At 42.0% G+C, this 17,520-nt stretch overlaps 1 protein-coding gene across 3 annotated transcripts in view; it reads left to right on the forward strand.

Annotated features, from left to right (window-relative positions):
• The window catches only part of CDKL1 (cyclin dependent kinase like 1), a 49,772-nt gene that overhangs the window by 20,025 nt on the left and 12,227 nt on the right, over nucleotides 1-17,520 (forward strand). For all 3 annotated transcript variants that reach the window (XM_037015965.2, XM_017667179.3, XM_017667186.3), the window contains one exon: nucleotides 8,868-8,989. In XM_037015965.2, coding sequence (XP_036871860.2) covers nucleotides 8,868-8,989 — 122 coding nt within the window. The remainder of the gene's footprint in view (nucleotides 1-8,867; nucleotides 8,990-17,520) is intronic.

A 17,520-nucleotide genomic window follows, 5' to 3' on the forward strand; every position in this document is an offset into this window, starting at 1 on the left:
GGAAGACCACATCACATCATATCAAGTGGACATACTGTTAATACTGATGTTGACCTTCACCTGCCTGAGATGTTTGTCAGGTTTCTCTACTATAATTTTTTCTGCCTCTTCATCCTATTCTCTTTTGGAAGAAAGTCACTATGTGCACTTCACACTTAAGAAGTGGGGGATTAGGCTCTCCTCCTTGAAGGCGGAGTAGCTACATAAATTATTTGGAATTCTTCTACATAGATTTGTTTATTCTCCTCTGTTTTTCCCTTCTTTCCTTCATTCAATCATTTATTTATATCAGTTTGAACTTGGGATGTTTGTGTCCCTTTGGCATAACCCCATCAGTGCAGCCTCATCTTGTATTTCTCCTGTCCCACCTAAAATAATCCATTTTCTACAGGGAGCCCTGGTTCCTTTCATTAGAGAATGGTGTTAGAGACCAAGATCTGAGAGTAGGTGTGTATGTTACTGCTGGGCTGTGGTTGCTTCCAGGCCCTCTCAGCTGACAGAGCAAGGTCATAGATGTGTGTATACTAACCTGTGTATATACACATACCTATAGTTATTCCTACATGCAACCATGTGTATCTTGACTAAACTAAACATGAGTTCATGCTGATGTCTCCAGCTCTAATTCAGGTATAGATTACATCTTGGTTTATACTAGCCTCCTCTCTTTGCTTACCTGTAAACTCCCATTCTTAACAGGGAGAAACCTGGCTCCCATTATCTGACATTCACTTATTTAATTGTTCAATTCCACTATACATACATAGCATTATCAGAATGGCCAGCTTCCACTTCCATGAGAAACAACTTTATCAGCTACAGTACAATGCTTATGTGTAGTTGCTTTTGGTTTTAGTTATGAACTGTACCCATTTCCAAAGTTATGTAAGTCAGCACTTTTTCTCCTAACCCCCTTTAGTGAGGTGCTTTCATATATTTGTGATAGTTAGCTTCTTCTGTCACATTCTGCATTCTATCATAGGATTCCCCAGCCTCCTAAATAATTTTTTTAAATTTACATACATTAAGGTTCACACTTTGTTCTGTAAAGTTCTGTGGGTTTTGACAAATGCATAATGTCACATAGCCACCATTACAGAACAGTTTCATAGCCTGTGTATTTCACCTGTTCTACTCTCCCACATTTCCTCTGAACCTCTGGCAATCACTGATCTTTTTAGGGTCTCTGTAGTTTTGCCTTTTCCAGGAGGACATACAACTGGACTCATACACTATGTAATCTTTTCACTCTGGCCTCATTCACTTAACAATATGTACTTTAGTTTCATAGGTGTCTTTTCATGGCTTGATAGTTCATTTCTTTTTATCACAATAACATTCCTTTCTATGGATGTAGCACACTTAGTGTATCCATTTACCTATAGCAAAGCAATTTGTGAGCTTCTGATTTTTGGCAATTATAAATAAAGCTTTTGCCTGTTAGGAAAAAAACTCTGATCATGTTTTTGCTTTAATGGGCCTTTCTCTTATTGCTTTTGAGATTGAGTTATCTTCACATGTCTCTCCATCACTTATATTTATTCTTCTGATTTTATCTTTTGCCCATTTTTCTACTGGATTGTCTTTTTCTTCATAACACATAAAGCTTCTTTGTAATATTAGGGCTATAACCCTTTATTTGTCATAACTTTAACAAATATTTCCCTGCAATTATTTGTCTTTTGATATTGTTTGTAGTGGTTTTGTTGCATTTTTTTAAACAAACCAACATTATTTTATTAATATTTTATTATGGTAAAATATATATAACATAAAACTTACATTTTAAACATTCATAAGTGTATGGTTCAGTGACATTAAGTGCATTCCCATTGGTGTGTAACCATCACCAGCATTCATCTCTGTAATTTTCATCATCTTCCAAACATTATTTTATTTTTATGTAGCCAAACTTACAAACTGGTCTTTTTTCTTCTGGATCTCTTGTGCTGTTTTTTAGGATGCTTTCTCCCATCCTAAGATAATACACAGGTTCTCCTAAAGTTATTTTAAATATTTATAGTATCTAATATTAAAAATTTTAATATATCTGAAATTTATCTTTGTATGTGGGGTGGTGAGAGATAATTTTCCTAATGGGTAGCTAATTTTCCCAGAAGGATTATTAAATAAAGCCTTAAAAATATATATATTGCAGTACTACCTTGGTTATGTGTTAATTTCCCTTAAATACTTGGACCTGATTCTAAACTCTATGGGTTTCTGTTTGTTCATGTCTTTGTTAATAGCCTGCTGCCCCCACCTTCTAATGCTGATGGCGATTTTAGGCAGTTTATCAAAAATTTTGCTGTCTGATAAAGCAGGTTGCCCTAACCTGTTTTTTCCTTGGTGGTTTTAAAACAGTTATAGTTCTATATGAACTTAAAAACCATTTTATATAGTTCAAAAGAAATCCTTTTTGGCTTCTGATTTTAATTATATTACATCTACATATTATTTTTAGAAGAACTGACCTTTTCATGATATGAGTTTTTCAGTGGCATTTTATCAGGACCATATCTGCATTTCCAAACTCCTTAGGTGGAGTAAAGGTAAACTTTAGAGCTTTCTTTCTGAATCAAAAGCAGAAGTAGGTACTGCTGCCATTAATTCTTACAATGAGTTGCATGATTTAATTGAGAGCATTCATGCTGATGAAAAGAAAGATTGAGAGGAAATATGAATCAAGGTTCTCTCTTCTTCTCTTTCTGCTTCTTAGTTCAGACAAGCTCTAAACCCTGAGGAATCTCAAGCCCCTGAGAAAGGAGGGAGGCATCGCTTTTCTTCTTTCTGGATTAATGTTAACTGATAAAAGATTCCTGCAAAGGTGTGTGTGTGTAACCAAGACCTAGAGTCAAGCTCAAAAATTGTAAAGGCTTATAAAATACCATTTCATTAAGACAGGTCTCATTCTCTAAACTTTAATCTCTGATCTTTTGTTATTTACCACAGTTGTGTGAGAAAAGGAATGTTTTTGAAAGGAAAACAGCATATGATCACTGAGAAAAAAGTCTGTTGTTTCTCTAAAACACAGACAGGATAAATATCCTCCTACTCTCCCCACAAAGAACATAGACCAGAGAATCCTTGACTCTTGAAGGATAAGAGAGACCACAGATATAACGGTTTGTACTCTGGTAGATCCAGAAACATGGACCTGTGAGGTCTTCCTTGGGTAGAGGTCACAAACCCAGTGCCAACAGGGCCCAGGCATTTACGGGAGAAAAGACTCACTTTCACAAATAAATACGTGTTTTCTTATTTGTCTTCTTCATCTCTATTCCAGTCATTTCCCCACTTTTGATAAAAACATGGATACTTTAAATATCACTTTTAACTTAAACGTAAGAAAATAAATAATGTAAGAGTGATGGTAGAGGACAGCTTTCACTTGTGTCAGAGACTGGTAGGGACTGTGATGAACTAAAGCATACAGGCCTTATCTAAAGTGAACAGCTGCTTTTCAGCCCCAGCTCATTGATACCACAGAGACTGCAAGCCTAGTATGACCAGTCCCCAAAGTTTTCAAAAGAATCCTGGTAGCCAGGGTTTAAAAGCCAGGGTTAAAAAGCTACAATGCTGGCAGCTAGTACAAAATTCTTCAAAATGCTGTAGGCTAGTCAGGCCGAACATTTGACCTTAGAGGATGTAGAAGCCCAAGCTTATCACAGTGGCAGTCAGCAGAGACAGGGCCAAGGACGAGATGGAGGTGCTGCTCATGAAGGATCTGTAGCGTTCTCAGCTCTGCAGGGGAAACCAAGCAGAGCTCAGGTTAAATTCAGCTGATAGAAATGGAGCCCTTTTTTTAAAGTCAGAGATAGTCTTCACTTGGCAGCATAATATGAAATGTCAGTATTCAAAATACAGAGAGAAAATAAAGGGGAGACCAAAATAGAATAGCAGCAGCAAAGGCAGAAACTTTATACACAAAAAACTGAATTTAAGTCTGAGCAGACCCAGGCTTCTCTATACAGCATACCCGAAGGAGGGTCACTGGTCTGGTAAGAACCATTGAGATCCTCAAGGTTTGACCAGCACTGATCGTAATGCTGAGGAGTAAGACCAGGCATGAGGCTTTGGCTTCACATACACACAAACAGGAGGGAATTGTAATGAAATAAACCCTGAACCACATCTTTGTAATGTATATGGTAATTCAGTTTGTTTTATTAAGATTACTTATTTGCATAACAAGCATGTTGAGTAAGCCTGTGGATAGTCTATCCAGCATGTTGCTTGGTTCCTCTCATCTGATTCCTCTGTGAAGCCCATTCCGTGTTAAAGTAGGAACATCCAAACCCTTGCGAATGCGGACATTCACAATATTGGGCTCTGATAGAAACCTCCAGGCTATCAAATGCAAACTAGGTTTGGGGCCAGAGGAGTCCCTCTGCGTTCTGGCCTGGAGGTCATGGGAGTTAGCAGAGAGAGAGGAGTAAAGTGGTTTGAAATGCCAAATCCACACCATCTGGCTCCTGGTCTCGCAAGGGCACTGACACTGTATCTGGCAAGGTCACATGAGCCCCACCTGGGGAAGTCCACCAGGGACTCAGGTCTTTGTTCACTTGGCCCATCAGCAGCACCTGGCCCCCTGGCCCACTTCCTCGGTCCATGGTGTGCCACGGTGTCATGCTCTGCTGTCTTCTCACTTATCTTGGGGGACCTTCTCCCCTTTCTCCTCTGTGTCCTCATCCACCACACTTCCGGGTGCTGGGGTTCCTTGGGACTCTTCCCTTCTCACTTGCTCTTCTGGGCAATCACATCACTCCACAGCTTCACCTACACTCATGCTGACGCCTCAGTTTTCATCTTCAGTTCAAATTCTTGCCAGCCTGACAGGTCACTTTGATATCTCAGAGGCCCTGCCAAGCCAACATGCCAAAAACAGCAGTTTCCCTCCCAGACCTGCTCCTCCACCCAGGGACGGCACCCCCGTCTGCCCCATTGTACAAACCTTTGGTCATTCTTAACACCTCCCTCTCCCTCACCCCTCACCTCCAGTCCATCCCCACAGCCTGACTTTTCTAGTAACTAAATATGTCTCCACACTCTGCCTTTCTCGCCATCTCCCTGTCTCTGCCCTGGTCCAAGCCGCCATCATCTTAACAGGCCCTTCACTGGTCTTCTCTCCCCATATTGCCTCCTCCAACCCATTCTGGATGCTGCTGCAATAGTGAGCTTTTAAAAACCCTAATGGTATCATATCATATTCTTCTAGTAGCTTCCCACTGTACTTAGGATAAAGTGTAAATTTCTTATCGTGGCCTGCAAGGTCCTGCAGGACTCACCTTACTGACCCCTGTTCCATGCCCTTGACCCTCAAGACACACTCTTTCAGTTCCTTAAGTGGCCTGGGCTTCCTCCTGGCACAGGGCCAGTCACTCTGCCTGGAAAGCCCCGATCCCTCCACTGCCACCCCTGCCCTTGGTCTGGGCAGATCCCTCTCACTCTCCAGGCCTCAGCTCGAGGCCACTTCCTTGGGGATGGTTTCTCTGAAGCAGCCAAATCTCCTGTACATGGGAGGCCCTTGCTGTAACCTTTACTGTATCTATACTTACTTTTCAACATCTGTCTGCCCCCTTAGACTGTAAGCTCTATGGGAGTAGAGCAGGACTTGCTTAATTTGTCTGTGTATCCTTAGGACTATGCACATTAAGATAAAGAAGTAATTGTTGAATAAAAACAATAGAGAAAATCATCCTAAATAAAAATAAGTATAACCCCAAATAATAATATTAACAGTTAACCTTCATGGAGAGGTTACTCTGTTCCTGACACCACTGTCTGTGCCCTAATTGCCAATTGTCATAGCAGTCTGAGCTTCTTACCCTCCCAGATGGAAAACTGAGGCCTTGAGAAGTTAAGTTTCAAAGTTAAGGTTAACCAGCCAGCAAGTTGTTCATCAAAACTTTGTTTATAAGTAGCCCAAAATGTGTTAAGAATCTACATGTTATTTGAAAAGAATATCTTATAGCTGTCAGAATCTAGGTTTTCAAAAGGTGTGTAGTAACAGGAAGATGGGTAGAGTAGAATATTGACAGTCCCACCCAGACTGTGAAAGTGCCCCTAACCTGCCCCAGGGGCCCACACTTGTACCTCAGCATTATAGCTCTTTCAGTTCCTACCACATGTGTCAGTGGGGCAGGAGAGGCCAGACAGAGAAAGCAACATCTACAGGGTGGGAGCGCTTCAGGAGAACCAGGCGGATAGGTCCTGAGATGAGCAGGAGTGCCAACCTCCAAGGAAGGGAGAGAAATCCAGCTTGTCTTGGGGGAGTTCTAAGAGGCTGGAGAGAAGCAGAGTTCAAACTGAGAGGACCTCTGGGTTTTATTCTGAGGTAGTGGTGCCCTGCAGGTGTGTGCATGACAAGTTGAAGGCACCAGACTTGGCATCCAGAGAAGGTCCAGGTATTTGTTTTGGTAGAACTGATATATTTGTATTTTTGTGAAAAAAGTTGGCTAGAGATGTTATGGGTAAAATTGCAATATTTCCGGAATCTCTTGCCTGGCCTTAGTACATCTCCATACCAATAGGTATTTCCCAAAGGTATAGAGAAGTAGTCCGTCTCCATATCAATAGGTAATTACAAGGGGGAGGGAGAGCATATCTGAACCAGAGAGGTTGGGTGGGGCCACTTTTTGCAGTAGGGTTGTAAGAGACACAGGTGAGCAGAAGTGGACGACTGCTTGTAAGCAATAAATGGGTTTTTCCCACTTTATTTCTCCCTTTAATTCTGGTTTCAAAGGAATTTGGCCCCAGGCTGGGAAAATATTTTCCCTCCAGAGTTACAGATGTAAGTGAGGATTATATAAGGGACATGGAAAATTGAAAGACTCTTAAGATTCAAAGTCTGGGCCCATGAACAATGATTTTTCAGAGTGTGGGTAAGCAGAGAAGAAAGACGGCCTGAGACTGCAGTTTGTGAGCAATAAACAAGTTTTAAACTTTATTTCTCCCTTTGACTGATTTTAGTTTTTAGGGGTATTTTGCCCTGGGATTTCCTTTCCCCGGACCTACACAGAGTCTGAAAGAAAACCTCTGCTTTCCACTAAGTCTGTCAGAATGCTGCTTTTTAGCCCCTTTGAACTGAATTTCTGGGTTTCCATTTGAGGCACTGAGCCAATGCAGTGCTTTAGTGTAAGACAGTAGTGAGTTCTGTCCTGCTATGCCTGGAAAATGTTAGCTCAGGCTAAAAGTTTCCAGGTACAATAACATGTATGTGGTGTTTTATAGCTTGGAGTGCCCAAACGTAGTCACATAATGGGCTTTACAATATTTTGGCTATTTTATGTTTGTTTAATCAAGTGTAATGTCTGGAGGAGGAATTTCATACCTTGAGGATACAGAGGAATTTTACAAAGAAAATGCGAACTGTCTTCTTTAGTATTCTTGCTGGCTGCTTCTCGTCTCGCTGTCCATACAATGTGCTGTAGCATGAAGTTCAAGGACTTGAGGGCAGTCAAGGACTTCAGTTTCCCTCCTTCCGCCTTTTATCATTTATGAAGTATCCACCAGCCTGTGATGATTCTTCTGGCTCTATATTCAGTCACTTGGCGAATTTTGGGAAAAACCACATGCCTGCCCTCCCCAACCCCTGTGCTCCCCACCACCGAAGACCAATTCAGGATCTCTGGGGATAGGCCAGGTATTTGTAGTTTTTAAAAGCTCTCCCAGTGGTTCTAGGGTTATCTATTGATACATGACCAACCTCCCCAAAATTTGGTAGCTGAAAACAGGAATTTCCCCTTTCTCACAATTCTGTGGCCTGGCTGAATGTTCCCATGGCTGGTGTCGCCTGGGTCCACTCATGCAGCTGAATTTAGGTGGGGGGTCGACTGGGGGCCTCTCTCCTGTGGTTCTTATTTCATCCTGGGCTTCTTCCACGCTAAATCAGGGTGGGTCTTGGGACTTGCTCTGACCCCGAGGATGAGGCAGAAGCAGTGTCACTTCAGCTCTGAGACTTGGTTTTAAGAAGCGTCATGCTTCCTCTCTTTCTCCCTCACACCGCGTGCCTGGAGGCCTTCGCAGCCTGAAGAAAGTTAACCACTTTGCTCTCTTCACAGTGATTAGTTTGCTTAGTTGTAGTGTTTCTGGTAGGATTATGGACAGAAGGGACCAGAAAGCTAAGTATGAGGTTTATCTCTGCCAACACCAGCATTTATGCCTGCCCTTTTTTTCTGGATACACACCTTCAGACACGTCTGATTCTAGTCTTCCTTATTTTTCTGTTTTACAATGTACTATCAGACTAGGAAACATGTTTGCTCTTTCATTGACAAATCATTATTGAATGCCTATTATGTGCAAGGCCCCGTGCTCGGGGTATGGTAACATCATTTTGAGTAAAGGAGGACACAGACCCTGATGTCATGGTTCTTATTGTCTTGGAATGTATCTATCATATCTATTGATAGCAGGAGAAATTAAATAATTGATTGAACAATCATATAGCATTTCTGAAGGATTCCAAAGGAGATATACTTCAGGGGGGGTGACAAGACATACAGGGACACTGAACCAGTCAGGGGACATCAGGAGCAACCTCTTTAGGAGGGGACATTTGATCTGAACCTTAAAAAATGGGTTTGTATTAGCTAAAACTCACCACCTCTTTGTCACTGTCCTTTCTTTTCCAGCCTCCTCAAATCTCTCTTTGTCTTCACTGACCAGCTGGGTTATAATCACTTTGCACTTACAAGCTGCTAACAAACAGCTTATAAAGACAAGTAAGATAATACTGTGTACAGCCTCCTTCAGTCCAAGGCCAGAACCATCTTAGAGGATGAACAGCTTTCTTTTTATTGTATCAAATCAGAGAAAGCTGGGTTCACAGCCCACTTCAGCACCTTTGCTTTTTTTGTTTCCAGCAACTCAAGCACCCCAACCTTGTCAACCTTATTGAAGTCTTCAGGAGAAAGCGGAGGCTTCACCTGGTGTTCGAGTACTGTGCCCACACGGTCCTCCATGAGCTGGACAGATACCAGAGAGGGTGAGTGGTCCATCTCTTACAAACAAAACACAACAACTCACCAGAATTTGGGAGGAAGAATCAGCAATGACCCTTCTTCAGATTAGGCAAGACAGCGAGTGTTTGGACAGCACCTCTGCGGCTGGGGTTGGCAGTGGAGCAGTTACCAAGAACGTGAGGAAAGGGATTATGACTACTCATTCTCGGGGAGAAGGCAACAGCATTATCAGCTTGAACTTGATTTCTTTGTTACGCTATCTATGCAAAGAAAAGGAAGAATATTATTCTGTGTCTGACTAGGGAAGTCTATAGGCTTGCAGATTGAAATGGAGAGTCCAAAGATGATGGTAAATAGGAAGCTTAAGGCTAAAGCCAACGTGGTGTTTCATCTGAAGCAGTCTGGTATTAGTCAGGACTTCTTTAGTTGCAAGTGACAAAGCACAACTGAAGCAAGCAAGCATAGGTGGAAAAGGAATGTGGGATGGCTGTAAACTGGGAGGGATGGGGGTGATTCTGGGGGCTCTGCTGATCTTGTCACATATCTGGTTCTAGCATGTGCATTAAAAGAAGGATTGGTGAGCAGACAGGGCCTCTGTTTGAAAAGCAGGGGGTTCTCTCCTCTGGTTGAGGTGGCACCTTGCCAGGGTGAGCAGAACACCCATTCCTCAGCTGGGTGACTTCAGGCAGAGTGGCAGAGGTGGTGGCTTCCCCCCTGCCCCCTCCTCCTTACTTACAACTCTTCACTGTGTTGGCTTCATCATGCCTCAAGGTTGCATATCCTTTATAAGGTGGATTTTGGAGGGTATGTGTGTGGCATGGAACAGAAAGAATTAGGAAGGGAAAAATATGAAATAGGAAGCATGCCACAGGCTTTTATCAACCTATGTAGCCATTCTAGAAGAAAGAAAGTTCTAGAAGAAGGTATCATCTGCATATAAAGTCCTGTTTATCATCTTTGGAATGTATCTATCATATCTGTTGATAGCAGGAGAAATTAAATTGGCTCAACTTCAGTGATGCAATTATCTCTGGAGCCAGTCACTGTCCAGAAGGAGAGAGTAGAATGATTTGAAAGCCCTGAGAGATAAGATTCAAAATGGGTCAGTCAAAGCAGACTTCCTAGAGGAGGTGGCCTTTAAGTTGAAAGGTGAGATTTTAAGAAGCGAGCAAGGAACCCATTGTCTCCTTTTATTCTGTTTAGGGGAGCCCAACATTGACTAGGGACAGTGCACAGTGCCTTGCAGCTCAGAGTGGTGGAATGGTGTCTCATCCTGGCTCCCTTTCACTCTGGTGGCTGGAGGCTGAGGCTCTTTTTATTCAAGGGTTGGCCAAGACCATGCTCTGCCACATCTTGGTAATTATGTATGGTCTGCCATAACCTTCAGGCAAATGAGATTAAAGTTGCTCGTGGTCTGTTGGTGACCATGCATAGGTTTTCATGCCAGTTTACACAGCCAGAGAGCCAAGAGAACAGACACCTCCATTCAGAAAGTCATTGAGGCAGAGAAATGTGTTCAAGGAACAAAAGAATTGGTATGTTGATATTTGCTCTTTTGACAGCTTGCAAGTGACACTTCAATTAAACTTACTAGTATAAGTTCCTCATGGTGCTAGGGAGATGTTGCCAGGAGTTTGACTAATCATGTTAGATTGAGTCACCTGGAAACAATGATTATGGGTTGAACACATGGGGGGTTGAAAATAACTGGGAGTTAGTTATTTTTTGGCATATAGTTTGAACAGAAAGAAAAAAGGACATGGGAAATGATTAGAGTTTTGAAAGCAGATTATTTTAAACTCTACTGGCCAAAATATGTATGTTCCAGGAAATAGAAAATGCTTCAGTACAGAGGTAGGTTAGAGAAGGGAAAGACCAGTAGATACGTGTGTGGTTATGTACAAGTAACTTCATTTCCAAACTTTTGTTTATTATCATTAAGGAGTAAGTGTCATTAAATTGTGTCAACCAAAGATTTTGAAATTCATAGGAAACCTTTTTTTTCAATTTAGTGATCTCATACTATAAAATAAAACATTTAAGCATTCCCAGTAAAAGTGAGTCAGCATCATCTGTGTGACTGCCAGCAAGTTGCTCACAGGTGTGAGGACATTTGTGAAAATGAGAGTATGATACTAGGTGACATTTAAGGGACTTCCAGCTCTCTAACTCTGAATTGATGATCCAGTTCCCTAGATGTCAGAAGACTGCAGTTCTCCTTTAGTTGCATATTTGATCTGTTAGACAGTATCAGTGAAGAATAGTGTGTTAAGGCTGTGCTTTCCCTACCTGGGGCTAGGGTGGGTCCTTCTTAGATTTACACCTTAGGTTTACCCTAAGAATGTCCTGTGATCACTTATTATATTTCTTAGTACAGATTTCTAAAATACCAAGTGGATCATGCCATTCCTCCTACATAAAATCCTTTAGAGTTCCCCAAAGCTTACTGACATGGTCCTAGCATGGGATACAATACCTCTCTCTTCTGCACAGCCCTATTTTCCACCAGTTTGCCATACAACATGGCACTGTTTTATATTTATATTATTTATACACACATATATGAGATAATAATCATATATATGAGGTTTCTCATTTGAGAAATAATCTCAAAATGAGGTTGTTGAGTCAGGATTTGTCAAACTGAATAAATTTACCTTACCACCAGTGAGGTGGATTTATATATTTTTATAGTTATGCTACCTTGGGTTCTATTGTTAAAATATTTGATGAATGAACTCCATCAGACATATCAGGAAGAAATGATAACAATCCTATACAAACTCTTTCAGAAAATACAGGAGGAGGAAACATTTCTCAAATAATTTTATGAGGCCTCTATGCCCTGTTACCAAAACTAGACAAGGACATTTCAGGAAAAGAAGACGACAGATGAACATCCCTCATGAACGCAGCAAAGTTATCAGCAAACCAAGCACAGGATGTAATATAGTATCAAAAGAGTGATATACTGCTGTTTCTTGTTTTACCAGTTTTAGACATTATCTATAGACTTTCTTTTATAATAGGTGAGGATTTTGCTGCCTTAAACCATTGTCCCTTCTTTTTTTCCTTTCTAATCTCCCAAAATAGTTATGTTAAAATTTTATTAAATCAGTATTCACTGTTCCCATTATTATGCCTATGTGAATAGTACTGATAGGTGAGTATTTTACCAGACTAGGGTTTCTTTTTGTAGCTTTTCCACAAATTAAATTTGCCTTTGTTGCTCCAGGAGTAAGGGGGTTCCCTGCCTGGGGTAAGTTCCATATAAATCTGATGAAACCAAAAGAAGACAAGGAAAGGCCAGGTGGGGGAGGAAAGGTTTTATTGCTCACAGCTTGTCTTTCTCTGAGTGCTTTCTGCCCCCTCAAACTTGGCTCCGCAAGACAGCTCCCTGTCAGGGCCTGTGGCTGAGGTGCGCTGCTCACTTGCCCCACCTGCCCCTTCTGGAAGGAACTCCATGGGTGGGCCCCTGGTGACTGATGGGCACCAGACCAATTATCTACCACGAAGTGGCGGGGAGGAGAGAATGCCTGTGGTAGCAGCCCTACGATGGCCCATTGCTATGGAAATAGGCTAAGTCCAGGTAGGAAATGCTGGGTGAAAACTTACATTTATCCCATAGCCTTACTTTTTAAATGTGCTTGATAATCTTTAACTCTATTGTAACTTTGCCCACTCTTTTTAATAGCCTCTCAGTATACTTTTTTCACAGGATCATCACGTCAGGTAATCCATTAGTTCCATTTCTCTCTTGATGACATCTTGCTTTTAGACCCCCATCTGCCATCCGTCTATCTTATACTCAAAGCCTGTTGTCCACCTGTCTTCCTGGGACTTCCCTTTGCTCTCTTCCTTAGAATTCCCTCTGCATTTCTCTAAGGTTGGATTCATTACTTCCTGGACCTCCTGTCTTCCTATTTCTGAGTTTACTTGCTTATTTTGGCCAAGCACACCCATCTCCAATTAAAAAGATGGTACAGTTACACACAAATCTAGACTACAGACATTTCTAGTGATGCCCCTCCCCCAAATCTCAACCCTCCTTGGAGTCAATCAGTTGTGAACCCTTTATGTTCCTGGCAAAGCAAATCCCCAAAGCAGACAGGAAGAATGCTGGGAGGCCATGCTGGTGGAGGACTCAGGAGTGCCTCTGCTGAGCCAAGCGACAGGCCAGTGGGCTCCAGAGGAACATACTATTGCTCTCAGAGAGGCAGCTGAAGACCCCAGGGAGGACCCCTGACTACCCTGGGATGAAGACTACCCTGACTACCCCTTCTGCTTTGGGACAGAGAATAAAGGGAGTGTCCTTGCTCAGTTTTCTCATACCTTGCCTAGACCCCCAGGTCTGGGGAGCGGACATCTTCAGGAGTACAAATTCCACCAAACCTGCCCAGCTGGCTGGCAGTACAAGTTTCAGGTTGGATCCTGTCCAGCTCCTTCCGAGCACAATTTACTGGAGATATGGTTTGTCTAAAGTTCAATTGCCTAATCTCTAGGTGTAGCAGAAAAACCAGGCGCAGAAGAAAAGCTCAGATACCTTCCCTTACAGGTTAAGGTTGAGCTTAAGCATGATTCCTCTAAATGGACAGCTTGTCTTTGAGCTGGAATCCCAATAGGGCTCTTAAAGGCGGTAAAGAGTGAGAGAGAACTGGGTCCCTTCCCTTTTCCCTGTTCAGTCCGTTCCAACTCTGTCCCAGAGCTCAGCCATGACCAGCATTTACCACTAGGATGGAAACACATACTGTGACGTGGAGTGAATTCTTAGCCTTGCCAGCACAGCTACCACTTTAAGAACATCTACCTTAGCCCGAAGGGTCTTGCCAGTCACCCAGCCTCTTCCAAAGCTTTTGTTTGTTAAATATTTTCATACTTAATTTAATAGGGTATAAGGCAGAGGGCATGGTGATCACAACCCCCAACATGCCTGGCTCTGGAGTAATGTTCTTCCAATCTGGAGTGGTCGCTTTCTCTGCCCGGAATACAGCTATCATCTTGTCATCTCCCCTCACCGTCCTGGAGATGCCTGTTGCTTCCCTCTCATTAGGTGTCCCTCTGTTTCATGTCATGTCTACAGTTCCCTCCTTCTGGGGAGAATGCATCCTCTGGAGGCTCCCTGAGGAGCGTGTGAGAGCATAAATAAGACGGAGAGATTGAGACCTTGGCCTTGACATGTTTAAAATGTCTTTATTCTCTCCTCATGCTTGATTAATTATTTTGTTTGGGTATAGGTTTCTATGTTTGTTTTTGGTGGAAAATAATATTCCTTAAAATGTTTGAAGGCGATTTAAAGTGCCTCCTCTTTTAGTGCCATTAAGAAGTCTGTTGTCATTCCTACCTTCTGTTCATTTGTGAGTCCTGTTTCTTTTTCATTTCTGGATGCATGCAGAATCCTCTCTTTGTTCACAGAATTCTGAGGTATGAAAATCATGGGCCTTGTTTTTCATGCAGTATGCTGGCAGGGGGTGGGCCCTTTCTGAGAAAAAAATTTCAAGCTGTTTTGCTATTGATTTCCTACGCTTTGTTTTCTCTATTTTCTTTTTCTGGGCTTTCTGTTATCTGGTTGTTGGACTCTGACTGGTGTTCTTGTTTTCTTATAGTATTCTGTTCTTTTTTTTTTTTTATTAAAGTATGATTGATACACAATCTTATGTTGATTTCAAATACACAACACAGTCGTTCAACATTGACCCGTATTATCAAGTCCTCACCCCCTTCAGTGTGGTCACTGTCCATCAACGTAGTAAAATGTTACAGAATCATTAACTGTATTCTACATGCTGTACTACTGTCCTATATTGTGACTGAATTATTGTGCCCTTTAGTCCCCTTCCCCCTACCTTCCCATCCTCCCCAACCCCTCCCCTTTAGTAACCACTAGTCCCTTCTCGGTATGTCTATGAGTCTACTGCTATTTTGTTCCTTCTGTTGTGCTTTGTTTTTATACTCCACAAATAAGTGAAATCATTTGGTATTTCTCTGCCAGGCTTATTTCACTGAGCATAATGCCCTCTAGATCTATCCATGTTGTTACAAATGGGAGGATTTCTTTTATTTTATAGCTGAATAATATTTCAGTGTGTATATGTACCACATCTTCTTTATCCATTCATCTATTGATGGCATAGTGTCCTGTTCTTACTTCATGGATCTAATAGGGTTCCTTTTCTTTCTGTGGTTACTAACTTTTTTAAATCTCTCTTCACTCTCCAGAGTTTCTGTTTCTTTAAGTTGCTTTTCTGTTTGTTTTTACCTCTTTCTTATTTGAGGCTTATCTGGAGTGTCATGTAACCTCTGGTGTATGCCCTTGGTTAAGGTTAGGGAACTACTGGAAGTTCGGAGCTTCACTGTGGGGTTATCTGGCTGGGCCATTTTCTAAATGGGATCCCCAGTGTCAGAATCTTAATCTTTCTTCTTGAGCTTCTCCCCAAAATACCTTCCAGTATGTTCCTTGAAGAGTGGAGTCAGGCAACCAGTTTTTTCAGAACCTAGTGAGGAAGAGGGTGGGGAGTCTCAACATTCAGCAGTTAGTCTGTATACAATCACATAATCTCCTGTTTTTGGAACAGTATCCATGATAGCAACTGAATCAAACATCCCCTCTTTTATCCTCTCCAGAAAACAAAACTCCAGCCTTCTACAAGACAGGGGAAAGTGCTCCCTGTTGGACTAGAATAGGGTAGGGTCTAGGGGTTTAATTGCTTCCCAGACAGATTTTCCACACTGCTCCTTCTCTTCCACTTACATAGAGCTCTTGGCTGCTGGTTCCTGAGGCTTCTGAGGATTCTTTGGGGTAAATTGGTTGGTCTCCCACTTCCCCTTCTCCTGGGTTAGGTTACAGCTTTCTAAAAGCTGTTGTCAATTAGCATTCACCCACCTGCTTTCCATTCCAAAATATGTGGCTATTATCTCCTGTTCTCTTTGACCATGTGGGTTTCTGTCTTTAAAAAAAAATCTCTCAGTGTAGTTTATAGTCAGGTTTGGGGAGAGAACAGAATTGAGTGTTTTTTTCAATCCACCATGTTAATCCAGAAGTCCCCTGGAACGCTCCCTTCAGTTGGCCTTGGTGACGCTGTCTTGTTCTCTTGGGTGTCATCACTCTGTGCTCAGCTCGCCTCTTGCTGGATCCCCTGTGCTTCCTGAGCTCTACATGTTGTAGGGCCTCAGGATTTTGACCTTCTCTTCTTTTTCTTTCTTCACTCTTTAAGAGGCTTCATTCAATTCTATGGCTCTAAATACCATCAATATGCTTATGCTTCCCAAATTTGCATTTTCAGCCTGACATTCCTTTTAAATCCAGAACTGCCTACCCTCAGTCTTCCCTGGGATGCCCAATAAGGATCTCAACTTATCCACCTTTCCTTCCTCAAAACCAGCTCTTTCCCCAGCATTCTCCTCAGTATAAGGCCCCACCGTGAACCAGCTACTCAAGCTAAAACCTTGGTGTCATTTCTGATTCCTCTCTGTCTCTCACATTCACTCTCTCAGAAAATCCTAAAGACTCTTTTTAAAATATAGCTCAAGTCTAGCCACTTCTCACTACCTTAACCACCACTTCAGATGTTGTCTTAAGCCCAGAAGCTCTCTGGAGTACCCTACAGAAGACAGAGCCCTTCCAAAGGAGCACAGCATCCTTTGTGCAGATGTGTATATCCAATTCTAATCCAGCACCACAAAATAGATTCTGGTTTTTTTCCTTTCCATATTTGTTAACTCCCTTCTCCAACAGTGAAAAACCTGGCTCCTATCACCATCAACAAAAAACTATTTATTAGAAGTAGAGTCTGAGGGCCTGGTATTTCAGAGAAGAAATGGACTGAAAAAGAAGCAAGTAAGTAGCTGACTAAAGACAACACCAGGTAGTTTGTACAGAGTGTTTACATTTGAGAATCTGTAATAATGTGCTCAGCCTTAGAGGAGCATTAATGATTTGCTATTGTAATTTACTTTTAAATGCTTCTTTGACATAATTTCTTTTGGGAAATGTTCTTCTAGACTAAAGTGGCCTGGTACTGATGACCTTATGTTAATACTTAATTCATTAAGTAATCCAAATGCATTCCAGTTTTTTCTTGGATAAAAAGTGGAGCCTGGAAAAAGAATTTCTCTTGAAATGTCCCCTTCTTGGTTGTATTCTTCTAGGTCTTTTCTAGACAGGTGAGTTTTTCTAGTGTCTGTGCCTGTATGTCAGGAGAACAAGGAAGAGACTTTGAAGGGATGCTACTTCAAGCCCAGGAACAGGGTTCTGGGCCAGAAATGTCCCTGCTCTTCTTCCTTGAAGTGGCCTCTTCATTTCCTCCACATGGCACAGCATCCTCTGTTTCGCCTAAAAGGATTTCCTGAACATCTGGTCTGTGACAGCAGTGGCCTTGTAGGCCCTACCACGCCCATCCCCAAGGCTAGAAGTGACTTTTTTTGTTCCCCTTAACACAATTACCCAAGAGTTTCCTCCCTGGTTTACTCATTAGTTCTGGTTGTGGGCCACAATATCATTTAATATTTTATTCATAAAAACAGTGTGTCCAGTTGGTGGGTGGGGTTCTCTGAAAAG

The sequence above is a fragment of the Manis javanica genome, chromosome 8, assembly GCF_040802235.1.
Source record: "Manis javanica isolate MJ-LG chromosome 8, MJ_LKY, whole genome shotgun sequence".
NCBI lineage: Eukaryota > Metazoa > Chordata > Mammalia > Pholidota > Manidae > Manis > Manis javanica.